This window comes from Sus scrofa, chromosome 6, assembly GCF_054392235.1.
Source record: "Sus scrofa isolate SSC_HxYL_T2T_F1_AM1 chromosome 6, Sscrofa_HxYL_maternal_Yorkshire_Landrace_v2.0, whole genome shotgun sequence".
NCBI lineage: Eukaryota > Metazoa > Chordata > Mammalia > Artiodactyla > Suidae > Sus > Sus scrofa.
Genome location: NC_139388.1, coordinates 57230865 through 57251824, shown reverse-complemented (window position 1 = coordinate 57251824; position 20960 = coordinate 57230865). Strand labels below are relative to the sequence as shown.

Below are 20960 nucleotides of genomic sequence, written 5' to 3'. Positions count from 1 at the left end.
AGGACAGATAGATAGATAGGTAGACAGATGGATGGATGGATGGATGGATGGATGGATATATAGAAAAGGATTTTTTTTTTTTTCCGGAGAAGCCAGAGGCATGGGGAAGTTTCCAGGCCAGGGATGGAACCCACACCACAGCAGTAAATAGAGCCACAGCAGAGATAACGCTGAGTCCTTAACCGCTAGAACACCAGGGAGCTCCAGGAAAGGATCTATTTTTATTTTATTTAAAAAAAATTTTTTTTTGGTCTTTTGTCTTTTTAGGGCCATACCCATGGCATATGGAGGTTCCCAGGCTAGGGGTCCAATCAGAGCTACAGCTGCCAGCCTACACCACAGCCACAGCAACACCAGAGCTGAGCCACATCCTCGACCTACCCCACAGCTCATGGCAACGCCAGATCCTTAACCCACTGAGCGAGGCCAGGGATTGAAACTGCATCATCATGGCTATCAGTCGGGTTCTTAACCTGCTGAGCCACAACAGGAACTCCCTCTGCTCCCTCTTGCTCCTCCCCCACCCCCACCCCCTCCAGCCCTCTCCCTACAATTTCCCCCCCCCCAGGCAGAAGGAAGGAGATGTCAAGGAGGATGGACTCGCAAGGGGCAGCTGGGGGTGGAGAGGAGGGGCCGTGGGGTGCAGGGCGGGGGATGGGGGGGTCAGAACAGAACGTGGCGGGGGCGGTGGCAGGGACAGACAGGAGGAGACAGAATGAGACAGAGGGGGAAGCCAGCGCTCAGGAAGATGGGAGAGGGAGCGAAATCCAGCCAGAAGTGGTGCCAGGTTGAAAGTGATCCTCCAGCCCCTCAACCAGCACACACAGCCGGAGACAGGCAGCTGCCTGGAGATACGAGGGGAGAAAGCCAGAGTCGAAGAGGTGGCGAGGCAGGAGCAGCGTGAGGCGGGGTCCAGATGCAGAGACACAGGCAGAGGGAGACAGAGAGACAGAGGCCTAGAACCATGGAGACTCAGAGAGGGACAGTGAGGGAGAGACGGAGACAGGGAGACAGACACACACCCGAGACTGGGAGGGACGGAGTGGGGGGGGAGGCGGAGTAGAGGGGACACCCAGAAAGGAGACAGGGAGGGAGATTGGGAGGAAAAGGAGAGAAAGGCCTGAGAGACGAGAATGGGAGTCTGGGGGGCGAGGGGAGTCGAAGCCCTGTGCCCCTCCCCCTCCAGGGTCAGGCCCCGGTCCTCCCGGTCCTCCCGGTGGCCTCTGCTGAGCCATGGCTAATGGTATGATTGCTTGGTGGGGCGGCAGGGAGCAGGTGACAAATGAGCCGCCAGCCCCGGTGATGGATGGGCCCTGGCCGGCGGGCGGAGGGGCGGGCGCGGGCTTGGGGGAGGGGGCGCCAAGATAAATGTTTCCTTCTCCTGGAGCTGGGCCAGGCGCAGGGTGCAGGGGGCTGCGTTTGTGGAAGGCCTGGGCATCCTGGGCATCGGGGTAGGGATCTAGGGATGGGCTGGGGGCGCCGAGAGGTGCAGAGACCGAGGCCAAGGGCACAGGTCCCCAGAGGTGGAGTGGGGGTGGGGAGGGAAGGGCCCTGAGATAAGAGAGGGAGTGGGAGCTCGAGTGAAAATGAGAGGGCGCTGGAGACAGAGACCAAAGAGACCCAGAGACAGGAAAACAAATGGAAGGAGGGTCACATGAGGCAGAGACGGAGAGACAGACACCCAGGACAGAAAAGACACACCTAGAGGGCCCCTTCTTCCCCCACCCCCAGTCCAGATACAGACCCTTGGGAGTTCCTGCTACGGCGAAATGGGATTGGCGGCGTCTCTGCAGCACCAGGATGCAGGTTCAATCCCCACCCAAATCAAGCACAGCAACGTTGGCTTGGATCTGATCCCTGGCCTGGGAACTCCATATGCCACAGGCTAAAAACAACCACAAAAAGCAAAAAGAACAGATACAGACCCTCAGAGAGAGACTAGGAAGGAGAGAGAGGCAAACCCAGCTAATGGAAAAGAGGGCTAACAGGACCAGGAGAGAAGATGGGGGCCCCTGAGCCGGCCCTCGCTCACTCCCTGGGCCCCCCAGCCTCTGAGAGCAGACTCTGGGGACCACTGGGGGTCCCTGGGGATGGCTGCTGCCTGGTGGGCACAGCCCCAGTGACCAGTGCTCAGGTGGGGGGACCCAAGTGAGTCAGAAGGTCCTGCCTGGCCACTGAAAGGATGGGGCCAAGCTGGGGAAAATGGGTGTTGGGGAGACCTGGGAGTTGCCCTGTATCTATTCCTGGAGGCTTCAGTGGGTTGGGCCCTTCCCTTCTGTAAAATGGGGGCAGGGGGAGTTCCCATTGTGGCTCAGCGGTTAATGAACCCGACTAGTATCCAAGAGGACGAGGGTTCGATCCCCGGCCTCACTCAGTGGGTTAAGGATCCAGCATTGCCGTGAGCTGTGGTGTAGGTCACAGATGCTCCTCGCATCCCATGTTGCTGTGGCTGTGGCATAGGCTGGCGGCTGCAGCTCCCATTCGACCCCTAGTCTGGGAACCTCCATATGCCACAGATGCAGCCCTAAAAAGACAAAATTAATTCATTAATTAAAAGCTTATAAAAATAAAAAATAAAATAGGGGCAGGGCCAGCCTAGGGGGTGAGACCCCCTCCTAGGGCTGGTGCTCCCTTGGGAGTCTGTGCCTCCACCAAGAAGCACACGAGACCCAGACACATGCCCCAGGGAGAAATGCACACGGGCAGTGAAGATGCTTCCAGATCCCTGCTCACAGGGGCCCAAACGTCGCCTCACAGCTGCAGTCCAGGTGGGACCAGAAAGCTCAGGTCACCCCGCTGGCCTGGAGCCAAGTCTGGACCCACCCACTCCCTCCTCAGCCTGGGATGGAGGGTCCAGCCATGGACTATCCCACCTAAGGGAGACAGCTCGGCAGAGGAGGCCTGTGGTTAGAGAGAGATGGAGAGATGGGCCTGTGTGTGTGTGAGACAGACAGACAGATGGACAGACAGCCTGGGGGGGGTGGCCAGAGTGAGAAAGCCAGCCTCCCTCTTCCTCCCCGTCCAGTACCTCGCCTTCCCCATGTTTCTCTCCCAGACACTTCTATCTTCCCCTTGCTCTTCTCTTTAATTAAAAAGATTTATGCCCAAGAGTCCAAGCTCCTCCTCCTTGTTTGGGCACCGAGAGCTCAGAGCAGTGGAACCAATACCTCCCATCTCGGCCTCCTGTCTTCTCTGTCTCTCTGTCTCTGTATCTCCCTTCCTCCTCTCCCTCCTCCGGGCACCCCCCCCCCATCTGTCTGGCTCTAGAACCCAGTCTGCCCCCCTTTTCCTCCTCCTCTCTCTGCCAGTTTCTTGTCTTTCTCGGCATTGGCCTTCCACTCGCCCCCACCCTCACTGCCCCCCACCAGCACTGTCAGATCAGCCACCCTTCTTTTTCAGAACCAGCGTGGGTGAGGGGACATCAGCATCCCCCAAGACCTAAAGTGAGGCTGGGGTCCCAGACCCCCAGCTCCCCGCCCCTCCCCTAAGCCTCAGCTGAGAGCAGTCGGGGGTGGAGAGAGGGGGCGCACACAGAGAGCTTTGCATCTTTAATTAAAAAGTGATTTAAATTAATTTTCTGCTCCAAAACCCCGATCTGTGGGGCGGGGTGTGTGTGGCAGTGATTAAAGCCTCTCTCTGGCCCCTTTGCCTTCCTTAAAGGGCCAGCATCACCCAAGGGACAGCACGTGGGACAATTTCAGAGGGAGCACCCCTTGGCGCGAGGACCCTGACTCCACCAAGGACACCAACTCAGCCAAGGACCCAGAGTCCTGGCACCCTCCACCTTAAGCATTTTTTTGCCAACACGCCCCAGCGCTCAAGCCGTAGCTCATCCCACTGATGCGGAGACCGAGGCTCAGAGAGGGAAGAGCTGGACTGAGGTGGGTCTGGACCCGCGTTCCTGGAGGGAGGAGGGCTGCCAGTGTGCCGAGGGGAGGGCGTCCCAGGACAGGAGTCAGGGACAGAGAGAAAGAAGGGGCCTGAGATCCTGGATGAGACAGAGTGAGAAGGAGATGCAGGAAGTGGGGCGAGGGGGGCTGGATGAGGGGCTTTGCGGGGGCGGGGCCCTCATCCTCCCCCTCCCCCACAGCCCTCCCCCTCTGGGAAGCGCTGCTGCTGTCCTAACCCCATCCTTCAGGCTGTAGCACCAGCTGTCTCACCCCCACACACACACCCCGTGCCTGGGCAGTTTTGTTTCATTTCCACAAGATACAGGTTGTGGCTGAGGTCGAGCTGTGTATGAGGGTCATAAAAATCTCCTTAGAGAAGCCCAGCAGGGGTGGGGGTCCATTCCACCCTCTCAGCCCGCTTCTCTCTCTGGGACTCTGTCTCCCCCTCCCGTCTCTGTCCCTGCTTTCCCTGGGTCTTTGTCTGCTCAACCCGTTTCTGTCCCCTTCTCTCTGGATCTGTGCCTCATTTCTCTGTGGAGCTCTTCCCCTTCGGGAGGTTCAGGTATCCCCTTTGAGGAGTTCCCGATGTGTCTCAGCGGGTTACCAACTTGACTAGTATCCATGAGGGCACAGGTTCGATCCCTGGCCTCGCTCAGTGGGTGAAAGATCCAGTGTTGCCACGAGCTTCGGTGTAGGTCACAGACATGGCACAGATCTGGCGTTGCTATTTGTGGTGTAGGCGCACAGCTGCAGCTCAGATCCGACCCCTGGCCTGGGAACTTCCATGTGCTGCTGGAACAGCCCCCCAAAAAATGCCAAAAAAAGTATCCCCCTTGATAATAGGGTGAACACTATGGGCCATCACCCTATAAAGACATATAGACACCATGCCCATAATTTGCCAGGCAAGTTGAGGGAGTTTACAGGCCTCCTGGCACCCTGGTTTACATCCTCTCGGGACTCTGAGGCCACCAGAGGATAAAGACCCTACTGTAGAGAAAGCCAGCAAGAGACTGAACCCCGGGGGGGAGGGTCTCTCCCTTCTCCCCGCCTCCCTGCCCCCTCCTGCCCTCACTGGTCTCCTCACTGTTTCCCAAACACATTCCTGCCCCAGGGCCTTTGCACCTGCAGTTCCTCTGCTAATATTCCCAGACATCAGCCTGGCTCCCTCGCCCCCCTTCTTCAGGTCGCTGCTCAGATGTCCCCTCCTCTGAGGTCTTGCCCTTTCCAGCTCTGGTCGTCCCCCGTCCTTATTCTGCTTTGTCTCAGCACACTGGACACCTCCAGGCGGTTTTTTTTTCTACTTTGCACATGTATTTACTGGACCATTCTCTCCCCCACACCATCCCCAATGGCCTGTGAGCGCCAGGAGGCCAGGAAAGGTTGTCTTCTGTTCCCGGCTCTATCTCCAGAACACCACCCGGCACACAGTAGGTGCTCAATAAATATTTGTTGCAGAAATCTTTGTTTCATTAGAACACTAGTTGCATAGGCTGCCTGGGACAGCCAGAAATCAGATGAAAAGCTGTGGACCTGCTCTCAAGCAGATGTGTCACCAGGCACTCCGTTTTTACCCTCAGTTTTAGAGATTCTATCACACACTCCTTGGGAGCCATTGAAGGGATTTCAGGCTAAGAAACTTCCAAAAGGGAAGCGTCAAAATGGGCGGAGGGCAGCGACACCTCCGGGGGTGCACCGTGCACGTGCGTGTGCATGTGTGTGTGCATGCACACACACACACACAATTACACACCTAACAGTCACCACATTCAGAGGCAGAAAGCGCACACCCACCCCAGGCATGATCCCACAACCAGACACACAGACACAGCCAGGGACACACACACAGATGGCTTCAGGCAGGAACAGGGGCGTCCTTGTCTCCCAGGGGAGGAAAGTTGGGGGGGGGGGCGTCGGTGCAAGAAGAGAAACTACAGCATGGGGTTTGGTTACTTCCAGCCTCCCTCTGATCGGTCTCAGGAAGGAGACAGACAGAGAGACAGAGACAGAGAGACAGAGACCAGGGAAAGGGCGGGGCGAGAGGGACGGATCGCAGGGTCCGGGGGAGCCCAGGGGGCGGTCGGGAGAGAGGCAGGATGTGTGGGGCAGAGTTGCGAGGGAGCAAGGGAAAGATACAGAGGACAAAGAGCGAAAGACTTGAAGATCTAGAGAAAAGAGGGAAGCAGGGAGATGGAGAGAGAGAGAGGGAGGCAGGAAAGGGGCAGAGAGAGACAGGGACCCGGGCGGCCGGGAGGGGGAGGTGGAGAAGACCCGGCGCGGCGCGGCGCGGCGCGGGGCGGGGCGGGGCGGGGCGGGGCGGCGAGCGCCGGGCGGCGAGCGGGAGGCCGGCTGGGTGGGGACCCGGGCCGACGAGGCGCGGGGAGGGGAAGCGAGGGGAGCCGCCCCCGAAGGCGGCCGCAGCCCCCCCCGGGGGGGGGGACGGGGGGAGGGGGGGAGGAGGCTCCGGACGCTCCCGCCCCGCCCGGCCCCGCGGCCGAGCCACCGGCGGACAGTGGGTTAAGCATCTCCGCGGTGGAACTTCCGGATGTGACCACAGAGAGAGGGAGAGACCGGGAGAGGGGGAGAGACGGAGAGACGGAGCCGCCGGCATCCCTCCGGCCCGCCAACGCCGGGACGCCGCCGCCCCGGGCCGGGCCCTCCCGCGCCGCGCTCTCCCCCGCCGCTCTGTCTGTGGCTCTTGGGCTGGTTCCATCCTCCCAGGCCCCGGGGGAGGGACCGGAGGGCCCGGGGGAGGGGGCCTCGAGCGGCCTGCCCCCGCCTCCTCGCCCCTTCCCTCGCTGGCAGGAGCCTCTCGCGGTGACCCCCGCGGGGGCGGGAGGCTGGGGGTCCATGCTCGGAGCCTCGGCGCTGCCCGGCGCCTGCCGCTGACGGCGGTGGGGGTGGGGGGGCCGGGCACCCAGCCTCCTGCCCCACCCCCTGGCGTCGGCACCGCGGGCCATCTGGGGCCGCTGCCCCTGGCTGCGCCCTCCCCGCCGGCCAGGCCCTGGAGAGATCCGGGAGCTGCCGCCGGCATCAGCCCATGGCCCGGAGGGTAGGTCTGAGGGCGGGCGGTCCTGCGCCCCAGCCCGCGGTCGCAGCCCCCATCCTTCCGTCTCCTCCTTGGGGACCTTCCGCCCCCATCAGCCATCCCGCCCTCTTCACCAGCGCTTTCTCTGCCTCCTTCTCTCCCTGCCCTGGTCTCCCCCTCCATCTCAGCCCTTTCTCCTACCTACCCCTTCTTCCTTCCCTGCCCTCCCCAAGCCTTCTCCCTGGTCTACTTTTGTTCCAAGTCGCCCGGAGGGTTAAGGGGTGGGGACAGTGCTGGGAGAGATGGGTATCAGCAGGCAGGGCCAAGGGATTCTCTCTGTCGTGGTCCTGGGGATGGAGAGACAGGCGAAGAGGCGAGCATGAGCCTCTGGGGGTGGCGGGGATGCCAGCACCTCCGAGATGTGGGATGAACTCTGGGGGGCAGTTGGATTCAACTTCAGGGCTCAGGAGAACTTAGAAGAAGAGGAAGTGAGTGAAAGGCAGAGAGAAGGAAAGAGACACTGGGAGCCCTGGGTGTATACCCGCCAGGGGTGGAGGACCAGCTACGGTGGGAACGCTTACTCTCCACCCCCACCCCCCAGTCCCTTTGCCTCTTTGAACCTCAGTTTCTTCATCTCCACGGAAAAGGTTGGACCTGGGTGACTTTAAAGGTCCCCTAACTTCCCTGGCGCGGGCGTGTGTGCTTCCCTGCTGACAGGATGCAAAAAGCTCACTCTCGGTTTCTCTCTGGTTGGCACAAGTGGGTTTGTGTGGTGGTGCCCAGTTATACTTTGGTTCGACGCATGTTTATTGAAAGCGTGCCAGGCCCTGTGCTAACTGCCTCATTCATGCTTGCACGCGCCTGCTAGATGTTTCATTCATTCAATACAGGCATTCATTCACTCATTCATTCATTCCTGTGCCTGGCATCTGGCTCTGTCTGTGTGTCTGTGTGCGTGCGTGGTGGCTTCACATGGTGTGTGGCATGGGACAGGTGGTGAAGCCACACTCCGATGTGCATATTTGTCTGGGAGATGAAACTGAAGCGGGGGAGACGGTGCGTGCACCGCGTCCATGGGCAGTGTCCGTGCGTGAAACTCACCTCCTCTCCCTCCGTCTTCTCTCTCCCCTTCTGTCCCTCTGTCTGTCTCCGTCTCTCCCTGTCTGCCCCCATCTCGCTCTGCCTTTTCCTCCTGTACCTTCTTTGTGTGTCTCTCCTCTCTCTATCTCAGCATCTCTCTCTTTAGCTTTTCTTTCTCCCTTTGCCTTTTTTCATTTCTCTTTTTTTCCCTCTTAATCCTGCCTTCCCTCTCTCTCTTTCTCTCATCTCTCGCGTCTCCCACATGTCTCCCCCTTGCTCAGTATCTCTGTCCCCTCCTCACTCTGTGAGAAGCTGGCACTTACCACCAGCCAATCCCAGACCCTCCCACCCTGCCCCTCACATCTGAGACCTGAGTCAATCAATCTCTCTCCTCCAGAGCCTCCTGCCCACACATGGGGAATCTCTGATGGGACATTTTTCACAGTCCACAGGTCCAAGCGAAGGCTTGGGGCCAGGGCCTTCAGTCCCGCCCAGACAGCTCCATGGGACATTGTTGGGGGCCCAAGGGAGCAGGGCGGGGATGCTTGGGGCCAGGAGGGCAGGCAGGCGGCTGGAGCAAGAAGGGGCATCTCCAGAGTGCCAGGGTAGGGAGGTTTCTGGCTGGTGTGACACCTCGCTGGGGCTCTCCCCTGCTCTCACCTCCCCCCAGTACGATGAGCTGCCCCACTACGCCAGCATCGTGGACAGCACCGCAGCCCTGGCGGGCTTCTCGGAGGCAGTGCCCTCAGCAACAAGAGCCCCGGGGCCCTATGGCCCCCACCGGCCCCCCCAGCCTCCACCCTCGGGCTTGGACAGTGATGGCCTGAGGAGAGAGAAGGATGAGATCTATGGGTGAGTGAGGACAAGGCTGAGGGTTCTGTGGGGTCTCGGGATGGGCCCCCCACCCCGCCCCGCACCATCCTGTCTCTTGGTCTCTCTGGATATGTATCTCTCCCTCTGACTCTGTCTCATTCTGTCTCTGTCCCTTTAGCTCCTTCCCCTGGGTCTCCTGTCCACCTCCCAGTTGGGCCATCCTTCTGAGCGCCCCCACGCCCCCTACCCCTGGCTCTGCCCTCATGACCTCTCTCTTCCCTTGGTTTCCAGACACCCGCTCTTCCCGCTGCTGGCCCTGGTCTTTGAGAAATGTGAACTGGCCACATGCTCGCCCCGGGATGGGGCTGGGACTGGGCTGGGCACACCCCCGGGCGGTGACGTATGCTCCTCTGACTCCTTCAATGAGGACATTGCAGCCTTTGCCAAACAGGTGGGCACCCGCCCTCGGCTGTGCGCCAGGAGAGCCGGTGAGGCGGGGTAAGCGGCAGACAGCATGCGCTCGCCCTGGCCTCTCTCTTTCTCCCAGGTCCGCTCCGAGAGACCCCTCTTCTCCTCCAATCCAGAGCTGGACAATCTGGTGAGACCTGGCCCCTTCCCAACACCCCCCTCTTCCAAGGGGGTCTCCTGGTCCTCCCTCCACAGGCTCGGGTTCAGTGTGGGAACAGAGAGGAGCACACCTGACCCACCTCCTCCAACGGTGATCACCGTTGCCCATTTACGATGCAACATAGCCTAGAGTTTGAGACCTGGGACGCGCTGGCTGGAGTTTGAATCCCAGCTCTATGCTTACTAGTTCTGTGAACCAGGGCAAGTAGTAGCTCCTTCTCGGAGTTCCCATCAATCATGGCGCAGCAGAAAGGAGCCCAGAACCTGACTAGTATCCATGAGGACATGGGTTCGATCCCTGGCTTTGCTCAGTGGGTGAAGGATCCGGCGTTGCCGTGAGCTGTGGTGTAGGTTGCAGATGCAGCTCGGAGCCCACATTGCTGTGGATGTGGTGTAGGCTGGCGGCTACAGCTCTGGTTGGATCCCTAGCCTGGGAACCTCCACATGCCATGGGTGCGGCCCTAAAAAAAAAAGTAGCCCCCTCTCCCTGCGCCCCATTTTCCTCGCCTGTAAAGTGTAGCCTGTACTAATTCCTGTGTCGTAGGGCTGTTGTGAGTATATAATGAGTTAAAAGGGGGTCAGGCATGTAGAACCGTGCCCAGCACAGAGTGGGGACTGGTTAAGCGTTAGCTGTTCTATCAGTCGGGAGAATGAGCCCATACCAAAATGAATGAAAACGCTTAGCTGCAAAGGAGAGAGGAGAGGAGGGAGAAAGAGAAGGGGGTGGGGTGTGGGGAGGGAGAGGGAGGGAGAGATAGCCCAGACTTGCCCCTTCCTCTGGCGGGTCAGCTCCCACCGGGGCTTCCTATTGGCCAAGCCCTTCTGGCAAAGGACTCTGGGAAATGTAGTTTTCAGGTGAACGGTGGGGAAATGGATCAGAGGGCAAGCTCGCAAAAGATGGGGTGCTGTTACCATAGCATACCTCAGCTGACTCTTGTCATGGATCCTCTTCTGTCTCTTGCACATCTTGCTTCTCTGTCTCTGATCTCAATCTCACACTCCCTGGTTCCTTAATTCTCCATCTCTGTGCCCTGTTTCTCTCTGCCCCTGTCATTTTGTCTTTGTCTCTCTTTGCTTTCTCTTGGTCATTTTATCTCATTTTCTCTGTTTCTCTGCTTCTCTCCTCCTCCTCCTCCCCTTCCCTCCTCCTCTTCCCCCTCTTCCTCCTTCTCTTTTCACCTCTGCCCTTCCTTCTCTCTCTCTCTCCCTGCCTCCCTCCCTCTCTCCCTCTCTGTCTGTTTTCAGATGATACAGGCCATTCAAGTGCTCCGCTTCCACCTGCTGGAGCTGGAGAAGGTGAGTGCTTCTCACTTCCCCTCACGCCCTCGCTTGCCCCCGTCCCCCCACTTCCCGCCCCCTCCACCCCTCCTTCAGGCTCTCTCCCCACCAGAGTTGGAGCAGAAGGCCCCCCCATCCCTGTACACCCCAGCGCTGGCCCCCGGGTGGCCCCCCCAGTACCCCGGTGCCCCCTCAGGTCCACGACCTGTGCGACAACTTCTGTCACCGCTACATCACCTGCCTCAAGGGAAAGATGCCCATCGACCTGGTCATCGAGGACCGGGACGGCGGCTGCAGGGAGGATCTCGACGACTACCCGGCCTCCTGCCCCAGCCTCCCAGACCAGGTGGGCTCGGGATGGGGCACCCGGCGTTGCCCTGCAACCAAAGGCACGCCCAGAGAGCTGGGCTGCAGCCTGAGGGCACACACACCACACAACCCAGCCTCAGGCAGCCACCATCAGACACAGCCTGACCCCAGGACAGGCACCAGCTCTGCAGCAGCTACACAGACCGCAGTACCGCTGGATGACAGCACACGTGCCCCACCCCCCCAACAGCTGCACATACCACCCATAGACTCCGATACACCCGCGCAGCTTCCCACACAGCTACACAAACCGTTACATTCACGGCCGGGCAACTGCATACACTGCACACGTAAACGCACACAGCCCAGGGACGTAGCAGCATCACGTCGCCTGATCGAGACGGTGCTGTTTCAGAGTATGCGTATGCATGCAGTACACAACCCTGACCACACGACAGCACACAGCTGGACCTGGAGCCACGCGGCCCCAGATCCTGCCATACGGACTCAGCTACGGCCACACTTAGACCCACAGCAACCACCGTGCCTGCGCACACACACACACACACACACACACACACACTCACTACACTAACCTGTTAACAGTTGGACTACAGCAGGTGTGGGCACAAACTGCGGCACTCAGCTGCGACGTGGCCCCAGATTCATTCAGTCTCAGATGCTGCTGGACTACAGTTTTGTAGATTTAAACAACCAGACAACAATCACCCAACAGCCGTGCAGATCCCAGCGAGACACACCCACCAAGAGGTCGCACTGTCCCCTACTCAGCAGTTATGCAACACGGCACCTGCACCCACATATTAGGTGGGTGCCACGTAGGCGCACAGCTGTCCCACGAGTACACATATGTGAGCACACACACACAGCAGTGACAGAGGAGCCCCGAGGACCCTCTGCCCCACAGCCGGCAGTCACCATCCGCTCAGCCGCACACCCTGTGCGTGCGCTGATCAGTTACGACTCCCTCAGAGGCGCCGCCATATTCCGCATCTTCACACAGATGCCGACATACTCCATGGCCGTCACCCACCTCAAAAGAGTCACAGAGCCACCCCCCAACTCACGCAGGAATCAGGAAAACCACAAATGGGATGCCAACCCCTAGAACTACAGACACAAACTTAGAAAAATAAATGTTGGCGTTCCCATCGTGGCTTAATGGAAACAAATCTGACTAGTATCCGTGAGGATGCAGGTTCGATCCCTGGCCTTGCTCAGTGGGTTAAGGATCCAGAGCTGCCGTGAGCTGAGGATGTAGGTTGCAGACTCAACTGGGATCCAGCATTGCTGTGGCTGTGGTGTAGGCCGGCAGCTGCAGCTCGGATTTGACCCCTAGCCTGGGAACCTCCATATGCCACAGGTGTGGCCCTGGGAAAAGACAAAAAGACAAAAGCCTTCAGACCTAGTGATGCTTGCAGTTGGCACCCGACTCACCCTCCATGCACTTGAACTTGAAATTCCACACAGAAGTACCGAGCCTGGAGGAAACTTTTCCTGGCTGCCTTGTCCCTGGCTGAGCCCCGGCAGGACACAGATGACGCATCCACACTGGGTCATTTCCAGGCAGCGGGGGCGGGGACTGATTCCAAAGCAGAGGGCAGGGTCTAGAACATTCAGCAGGGGCTGGGGGCGGGGGTGGGGGATGGGGGAGGTGTCCCCTGGCTTTCAGCAGCAGTAGGCGGCTGTTTCCACCCCCACCTCTACCCCATCTGCCTTCCGACAATTGGAAGAACCTTAGACCAAATAACAAAGAGGTCTTGCTGTGTCTGCAGGGACGGGTCAGCCTCCTGGGACCCCGAGCTGGGGCGGGGGTGAGTGCAACACATCTTCAGCTCCCTCAGCGTCTGCTGGGGTTCCAATAAAGAAAACCCAGCCCCGCATTCCCTGAGCTGCAATGCGGAGACCTCCGAATCGCTGAAAAAACGGAAAGTTGCGGCTTTTTTCCCCATAAGTTTAGGGCAAGCGCATTTAGCAGTGAAATCTGACCTGAACTAATGAGGGGCTATTTATAGCCTTTATTTATTCCAGTTAGTTAAATATTCATCCAATTGGCTGCAGAAAAGTTAACGAGCTTGATGACGAGGTTACGGCCTAGACCGTGCTGATGGTGGTAGGAAATACAGCCCACGCGCGCACTGGTTTACTGTCTATTAACGCGAAAGGTTTGAATTTTGAAACAGCACTGGCTCCCAAAGATTTCAGATAAGGTGCAGGCTCATCTTTATTGAGTGATTGCTGTGTTCCTTTATGTGCATTTAGCCAGTGGATCCTCACTCTGTGAGGTGGGAGCTATGCTTGTTGTCCATGTTTCCAGTTGAGGAGACTGAGGCCCAGAGAGGTGAAGCGACTTGCCCAAGGTCACACAGCCAAGAAAGGCAGAGAGAGGCTTCGCATTCAGGAGTCCTACCTCCAGAGCCCGTGGTCTGAGCCACCATGCTATTCTGCACCCCAAGCTTTAGCACTGACTCCCCACTCCTGTTTTTTCCAGAATAATACATGGATTAGAGACCACGAAGACAGCGGGTCTGTACATTTGGGGACCCCAGGTCCATCCAGCGGGGGCCTGGCCTCCCAGAGTGGGGACAACGCCAGCGACCAAGGTGAGTTGCTTGAGAGGCGGAGGGGGAAGGTGGGAGTCAGTCTGAGGATGGGAGTTAGACAGCAGGTAGGACTTCCAGAGGGGCGAGGATGACTGGGGGGGCAGGGGCTGGCTTGGGGGCGGGTTCTGGGTCCCACCTGTCCCCCGCCTTCCCTGTCCACAAGCTCAGCCTGCCTCTCTCTGTTCTCAGGGGACGGACTAGACACAAGCGTGGCCTCTCCCAGTTCTGGGGGAGAAGACGAGGAGCTGGACCAGGAGCGGCGGCGGAACAAGAAGAGAGGGATCTTCCCCAAGGTGGCCACCAACATCATGAGGGCGTGGTTGTTCCAGCACCTCTCGGTGAGGCCCTGGGCTGCAGGGGGCAGAGAGGGAGGTGGAGAAGGGCCGGGTCTGCAGAGAGACATGGAGAGGGGAGACTGAGGCAGGGCATAGGGGGCGGGTGTTGAAGAAGAAGTTCAAGCAGGTGGAAACAGACCAAAGCAAACATCCATCCGAGTTACCTGTGTGCCAGGAGCCGCCAAGGGCTCTTGACTCATTCAGTCCTCCCCCAACCCCCCAAGCCCTCACCCACCTGTCAGTCATTCCCCCCCCCCAGCCAAACATACCCTGTGAGGGTGGGCGATGTTATTAGCTCCATTTTGCAGATGAGGAGACTGAGGCCCAGAGGTCTCACAGCCAGAAGTGGGTTCAAGGGCAGGTAGTTTGGCCTTCCCCACTGCACCACATGGCCTCAAGAAGAGGGATGGTAAAAAGAGACAGGAAGGAGTTCCTGCTGTGGCTTAGCAGTAAAGAACCTGGCTAATATCCATGAGGACGCATATTCGATCCCCGGCCTCTCTCAGTGGGTTAAAGATCCAGCTGTGGTGTAGTTTGCAAACGCGCCTCAGATCTGGTGTGGCTGTGGCTGCGGCTATGGTGTAGCCTGGCAGCTGCAGCTCTGATTTGACCCGTAACCTGGGAACTTCCACATGCCCTAAAAGACAATAGAAAAAAAAAAGAGAGAGAGAGAGAGAAACAGGAAGACAGGGAGAGACTGAAATGAAGACAGGGATGGAGAGATACAGGGAAGACTGAATCAGAGCAAGATAGACTCTGGGGAGACTGAGTCACAGAGGGGGAGAGACAGAGAGACAGTGGAGAGCCACAGAGAAAGATGGAGAGTGGGATGAGGAGAGACAGACGCAAGGACCTGATGGGCTCAGGGCCCCTGGCTGGGCTTTGCCTCTTTTCCTGGCATCTGTGCAGTCGCCCGGCCCCCAACCCCCAGCCCCAGCTCCACCTCCCTAATGAGTGTTGGCCAATTAGTCTCTAATTGCTGGAAGAGGCGGGGGTGCCCACGGCCTAATTGCCAGAAGCTTGGCTCTGCTTCCCTCCATTGGGCTCCCGGGAGCACGGAGAAGCTCAGACATTGCTGACTCTCCCGGCTCTGGCCCAGCCTGGGCTCGCCAACCCATCCCACCCCTCCCTGGGGACCTGGGCGGGCCAGGCCTGGGGATCAGAGGGCAGCCAGGCAGCAGGGTGACTCTTGCTGATGGCCATAGCACCCGTACCCCTCGGAGGAGCAGAAGAAACAGCTCGCCCAGGACACAGGGCTCACTATCCTGCAAGTCAACAACTGGTGAGTGACATGGGAGGCTGGGGCGTCTGGGGCCAGCCCCGGGTGGGAGGCCGGGTGCTGTCCGCGGTGCTGAAGGAGGCCCCGAAGCCCCTGGAGCCTCTCCTCCTGTGTCTGCTTGGCCGCCCCCACATCCATCCTCTCCTGCCAGCGCTCTCCATCTGTGTGTTCATTTTTCCCTTCTTCTCTTCCCTCTTTGCACCCCCCCCCCATTTCCACGACCTCCTTCAGGTTCATTAACGCCCGGAGACGCATCGTGCAGCCCATGATCGATCAATCCAACCGCACAGGTACAGGGAGAAGGTGGGGAGAGAGGGCGTGGTGTTCCTGGGGGAATGTCAAAGCCTGGACCAGGCATCCTGGGGCTCAGCCTGCACCCCTCGACTTCCCTAGCAGGCCAGAGTGCAGCCTTCAGTCCAGAGAGCCAGCCCATGGGGGGCTACACGGAGACTCTACCACATGGGACTGTCAGGCCTCCAGGTAAGGGCTGCTCCCTTAACTAAACTATGCCCCCAGAACACAGGCCCCTCCTCTAAAGGAAGATACCCCACCTTCTGGGATTAGGTTCTTTTGTTTGTTTGTTTTTTGTCTTTTCTAGGGCTGCACCTGCAGCATATGGAGGTTCCCAGGCGAGGGGTCGAACTGGCGCTATAGCCACAGCTCACAGCCACGCTGCATCCTTAACCCGCTGAGCGAGGCCAGGGATTGAACCTGTGTCCTCATGGATGCTAGTCAGATTTGTTAACGACCGAGCCAGGACGGGAACTCCTGGGATTAGTTTCTTGAAAAATACTGTGCTTCATTTGCATAAGAAGGGAGCCGGGAGGCAAATGCGGATATCCTGGTCCCCACCTTTCCTCCCAGAGTTTGCTTCTTCCAGGCTTTGCCCAGCCATTGAAAGGCTCCTACTTTTCCTTAAAGAACCAGCACCCTCTTAAGCCATGACTCCGTCCTGTTAGTTGTCCCCTGGGGAAGGAAGGGCCGGTGGAGCCCATGGGAGGGTCTGGTGAAGACCCCCTCATACTCCTCTTTCGTCTTCCAGGATCAATGGGCATGAGTTTGAACTTAGACGGAGAGTGGCATTATCCGTAGAGGCCGGATTCAGGAGAAGCGTGAGTGTCTTAGGTCTGGGGGCACCGGGTTGGGGGTTGTGCTATTCTCAGCCTCTCAGACTCCAAGAGGCATCCCACCCAGAGCAGGGTCAGCCAGTGTCCCTGAACCGAGGGTCTTCAGGTCATCCATCCATCCATCCATCGATGCACCTGTCCATGTATTTATCCATCTAATCATCCACCCACCCACCGTCCAGCCAAACGCACATCTACTCGCTGTCCATCCAACTGTATAGTCACCCGCTCAGTCATTCATCTGTCCACGCTGCGTCCCCACTCAGCGTCACCTTCCTGCTGATCCGCCCACGCATCTACTCACTTATTCATGCATGCACCCACCTCCCTCCCTGCCTGCCTGCCCACCCATGGATCATGCATAAATGCATCCACCACCCATCATCCATCTTCTCGCCCATGCACTCACCTCCACACTGATCCACCCACCCACGTGTCCACCCATTTGTCACCTTACCATCCATTCAGCCACCTACCCACCCATCTATTCATCGGCCCATTCATATATCCCATACATCTCCAAATATATATATTGACGAGCCTCAGGTAGTGTCTAACTCTTGAGAAGATTCTGGGCTCCTGAGGAAGTAGACATCAGAAACCAAAGCACAGCTATCATCAGCTGTCCCTGAGATATCAAGGAAGTGGCTTCTGAGTAGGGCATTGACGAATGAGTAGGAGTCCACTGGGTAGAAGTGGAAGGGGCTCATTCTTTTACTCTCCTAGGTCTGAAGTCTACAGCATGTTCTCATTTATGCTTTTTTTTTTTTTTTTGGCCACCCTGTGGTATATGGAGTTCCTGGGCCAGGGATCAGATCCAAGCCGCAGTTGCAGCCTGCACTGTAGCTGTGGCAGAGCTGGATCTTTAACCCGCTGTGCCAGCCAGGGATTGAACCTGTGTCAGAGCACTCCAGAGGTGCTGCTGATCCTGTTGTGCCACAGCAGGAACTCCTCATTTAGCCTTTACAAAAACCCCAAGAAAGAGAATCTATTATTATTTTCATTTTACAGATGAGAAAACTGAGGCCGGGGGGGAGAGGAGTTCGTGTGTATAGGTTTACCCAGTTCAGAAAAGCAGAGGGAACAGCATGTGCAAAGGCTCAGGGTTGAGAGGCTGCCTGGAGTTTCTCAAGCACAGATCAGATCTTGACTCCCCTTGGATTAAAAGCCTTCTATGGCTCCCTAGCGCCCTCTGGATGAAGTCCACACTTAGTTTGGCATCCATTCATTCATCTGCTCATTCAGTACGTATTCCCTGAACACTGCTGTGCCTAGCCCCATGCTGGGTGCTCTGGGAACACAATAGTGACCATGACAACCCAGTCCTACCCTCACGGAGCTCACAATCCAGTGAGGGAAGAGAGACTCATCTCCCGACGTGACAACCCACTGTGGGCACAGCCGGGATGAGGGAACCCAGGAACTAGAGGAGCCCAGAGAGGGCATGAGACCCCCAGCTAGGAGGTCCAGGAAGGACTTCCCAGAGGAGGGGACTTTTTTTTTTCTTTTTAGGGCTACACCCCAGGCATTTGGAGGTTCCCCAGGCTAGGGGTCAAATCAGAGCTGCAGCCACTGGCCCACACCACAGCCACATGGGATCCAAGCTGCATCTTTGACCTACACCACAGCTCATGGCAACACTAGATCTCCAATCCACTGAGCAAGGCCAGGGATCGAACCTGAGTCCTCATGGATACTGATGGATACTGGTCAGATTCATTTGCACAGTGCCACAACTGGAACTTTTTTTTTTTTTTTTGAGGGGACTTTGAGAGCAGGAGACCAAAAGGCATGAGATAGGAGACGACAGAACAGTATAGACAAAGGCCACACATGCAGGTTCCCCCAAAGGGGAGGAAGAACTGGGCTGGGCTGAGGCTGGGAGTCAGGTGGCTGAGATGAGAACTCAGAGCCCAGAGAAAGGCTGGGAGATGAGAGTGGAGACCTGGGAGGGCCCCAGGGGCCTGAGCCTGGAAGGAGCGGTGGATGGGCTTGCTGAAGTCCTGGCAGGTGTGTGGGGGTCTCGGCTCTGCCCGACCGACCACAGACAGCTGAGCCTGGTCTGGCATCAGGGGACCTTGGGTACCAGGAGCCACGAAGGGAGGCTGCTCCTGCTCTGCAGCGGGCTGCCTTTGGTCCCCCGCGCTCTCTCCGCCCTGCTCTGTCCTAGACCCCGGCTTCTTTCTGGCTCCCTTTCATTCAGTTGCTCTTTCTTCCTGCTGCGGCGTCTCCGCCTCTGAGCGGCTCAATGTCTCCTCCTCTGTCCAGCTCTGTCTCTCTCCTAGTTTCTCTTTCTCTCCACTGTCTCCTTCTTTGTTTTTGTTTTCTGTTTTTTTTTTTTTTTTTCATCTGTTTCTCTCTCGTGTCTGTTCTGATTCTCTGTCTCTGTCTGTCTCCGTCCGTGTGTCCCGCTCACTGTGGGGCTGGCGGGAACAGCACGAAGGGCTTGGCGCGGGTACGGCATGCCCCCCGCCTCCTGACTTGGTGTCTCCTGCCCTCTCCGCAGACCCCAAGCTCTGGACTGTGACCAGCAGGCTCATACCTGCTCCCTCGACGCCTGGCCCTCTGGCTTCAGGACCCCACCTCCTACGCACCCCCCCAACTCAACGCCTACCTCCCTGGGGCCCTGCCTGGACGTGAGGGGCCTGAGTGCCCCCTGGAGGGTCTCTCAAGGACAAAGACAAGGCCTCCAGGCCCTGCACCACCCCCCCTTTTGCTCTAAGCTCTGCCCAGAACCCAAGCTGACACCCAGACTGGGTCTTCAGAAGATGGGGGCTGGGGCTCCCCAGCCCCCCAGGGCAGAAAAGGGGTTGGGGGTGGGCTGGGGCCGTCAGGGAAGGAGGGTTATCTGGATCCGACACTGGGGGAGGTTCCCTTCATCCTCCTGGGCCACCCCCTCCCCTCCCCCACTTCCCTTCTTTCTTGTCTTCTACCTTTTTTTAATGATAAAGTCTTAAAAACGCCACCAACATGAGTGTGTGTCTCTTCCAAGATTCATACCCATCAGCTCACGAGTCACTAATTATAGGAATAACTGATGCTCTTTACCATCCTCTCACCTTTGCCTTCTTTATGTATCAGCTCTTGCTGTGTAACAAACACACCAAAGCCTCATGGTTCAAAATGCTAATTAATTTTCCTTTTTCTTTTTTCTTTCTTTCTTTTTGCTTTTTAGGGCCACACCTGTGGCCCATGGAAGTTCTCAGGCCAGGGGTCACATTGGAGCTGCAGGTGCCAGCCTACACCACAGCCAAAGCCACACAGGATCTGAGCAGCATCTGTGACCTACACCACAGCTGGTGGCAATGCTGGACACTTAACCCACTGAGTGAGACCAGAGATCAAACCTGCATCCTCAGGGATGCTAGTTGGGTTCATAACCCACTGAGCCACAATGGGAACCTCCTAAAATGCTATTGAATTTTCAGCTCATTATACTGTGGATTGGTGTACTAGGTTCAGCTGGCCAGTTCTTGTGGCTTCGACACGACTCTCTTGCTTGTCTGTGGCCAGCCACGGGGCAACGAGGGGGCTCTGCTGGCTGGCAGTAGGATCAACAGGAATGACTGGGCCACGTGGGACATTGAGCAGAAGGCTGTCAGCGGGCTGTCTGGTTTGCTCACATAGAAGAGAGGCTTGGTTGGACTCCAAGAGAGAACAGAGAACAGAAAGGCCCACAGCCTCTTGAGATCTCATCCTTTTTTTTTTCTCTCTTTAGGGCCACACCTGTGGCATATGGAAGTTCCCAGGCTAGGGGTCGGATCAGAGCTCCAGCTGCCAGCCTAAGCTACAGGCACAGTAACGCCAGATCTGAGCTGCATCTGTGACCTACACCAGACCTCACACCAGCTCCTTAACCCACTGAATGAGGCCAGGGATCGAACCTGTGTGCTCATGGGTACTAATCGGGTTCATTACTGCTGAGTGATAATGGGAACTCCCAGCTTCATTTTTAAAAGATGTTTAAATTTCTATGAATTTCGAAAGATCCACCATAAACCATTATCTGGGTTAGATAGTGTTTTAGTGATTATGAATAGAGTTGGTCTCTCCCCACACTTCAGGGGACTGAAGTGGGATGGGCGAGGGTTAGATAACAGGAAGGACTTCCAACAACCCTCCCCTTTTATTCAAGGCAGGTGGGGGATTGGTAATGGGGGCTGGGGCAGGGCTGGGCCTGGGCTGAGGCCTGCTCTTCAAGTGAAGGCCCTCTCATTCTTCCTTTTGTGGTGGTGGTTGTTGACTGTACCCATGGCCTATGGAAGATTCTGGGGCCAGAGAGGGAATCCAAGCCACAGCTGCAACCAACTCCACAGCCACAGCAAAGGCCGCATCTTTAACCCACTGGGCCCCAGTGGGAACTCCCCGCTCTCCAATTTTTGCACCCTCTGCCTGGCTGGTGAGGGGGGCGCTTGGGACCCTGGAAAGTGGGGGAGGGGGGTATCCCTCCTGCCCCCCTCTCCGCCTTCTCCTGGCGGCCACTGAAAATGCCTCTCAACCCTCTCTCATGAAGCCAATTGGATGTGCCTTGCGGGGGGGGGGGGGGGGAGTGGGCGGGAGGTTAATTGTA

At 57.7% G+C, this 20960-nt stretch overlaps 1 protein-coding gene across 12 annotated transcripts; it reads left to right on the top strand.

The window, feature by feature from the left end:
• The first annotated feature begins 3653 nt into the window (after positions 1-3653).
• Positions 3654-19355, top strand: MEIS3 (Meis homeobox 3). 12 transcript variants are annotated; one of them, XM_084961288.1, is made up of 13 exons: positions 3654-3881; positions 8669-8850; positions 9103-9262; positions 9359-9409; positions 10684-10734; positions 10964-11062; positions 13538-13649; positions 13839-13987; positions 15190-15266; positions 15495-15553; positions 15657-15743; positions 16306-16375; positions 18897-19355. In XM_084961288.1, exons 5-12 carry the CDS (start codon positions 10684-10686, stop codon positions 16353-16355), a joined length of 684 nt encoding a protein of 227 aa, XP_084817414.1. In that variant the 5' UTR covers positions 3654-3881; positions 8669-8850; positions 9103-9262; positions 9359-9409; the 3' UTR covers positions 16356-16375; positions 18897-19355. The 12 variants fall into 12 exon arrangements, 11 of the variants coding, with proteins under 11 accessions (XP_084817414.1, XP_084817413.1, XP_084817412.1 ...); XM_084961287.1 differs by having other exon boundaries at positions 10913-11062; XM_084961286.1 differs by lacking the exon at positions 3654-3881 and adding an exon at positions 6446-6942 and having other exon boundaries at positions 15660-15743.
• Positions 19356-20960: the final 1605 nt, after the last annotated feature.

Coding starts and splice junctions, on each gene's coding strand:
- MEIS3 (XM_084961278.1), top strand. CDS start 8,426: ATGGGACATTTTTCACAGTCCACAGGTCCAAGCGAAGGCTTGGGGCCA. Junction 15,267..15,494: donor ATCCTGCAAGTCAACAACTG/GTGAGTGACATG, acceptor GACCTCCTTCAG/GTTCATTAACGCCCGGAGAC. Junction 15,554..15,656: donor CGATCAATCCAACCGCACAG/GTACAGGGAGAA, acceptor CGACTTCCCTAG/CAGGCCAGAGTGCAGCCTTC.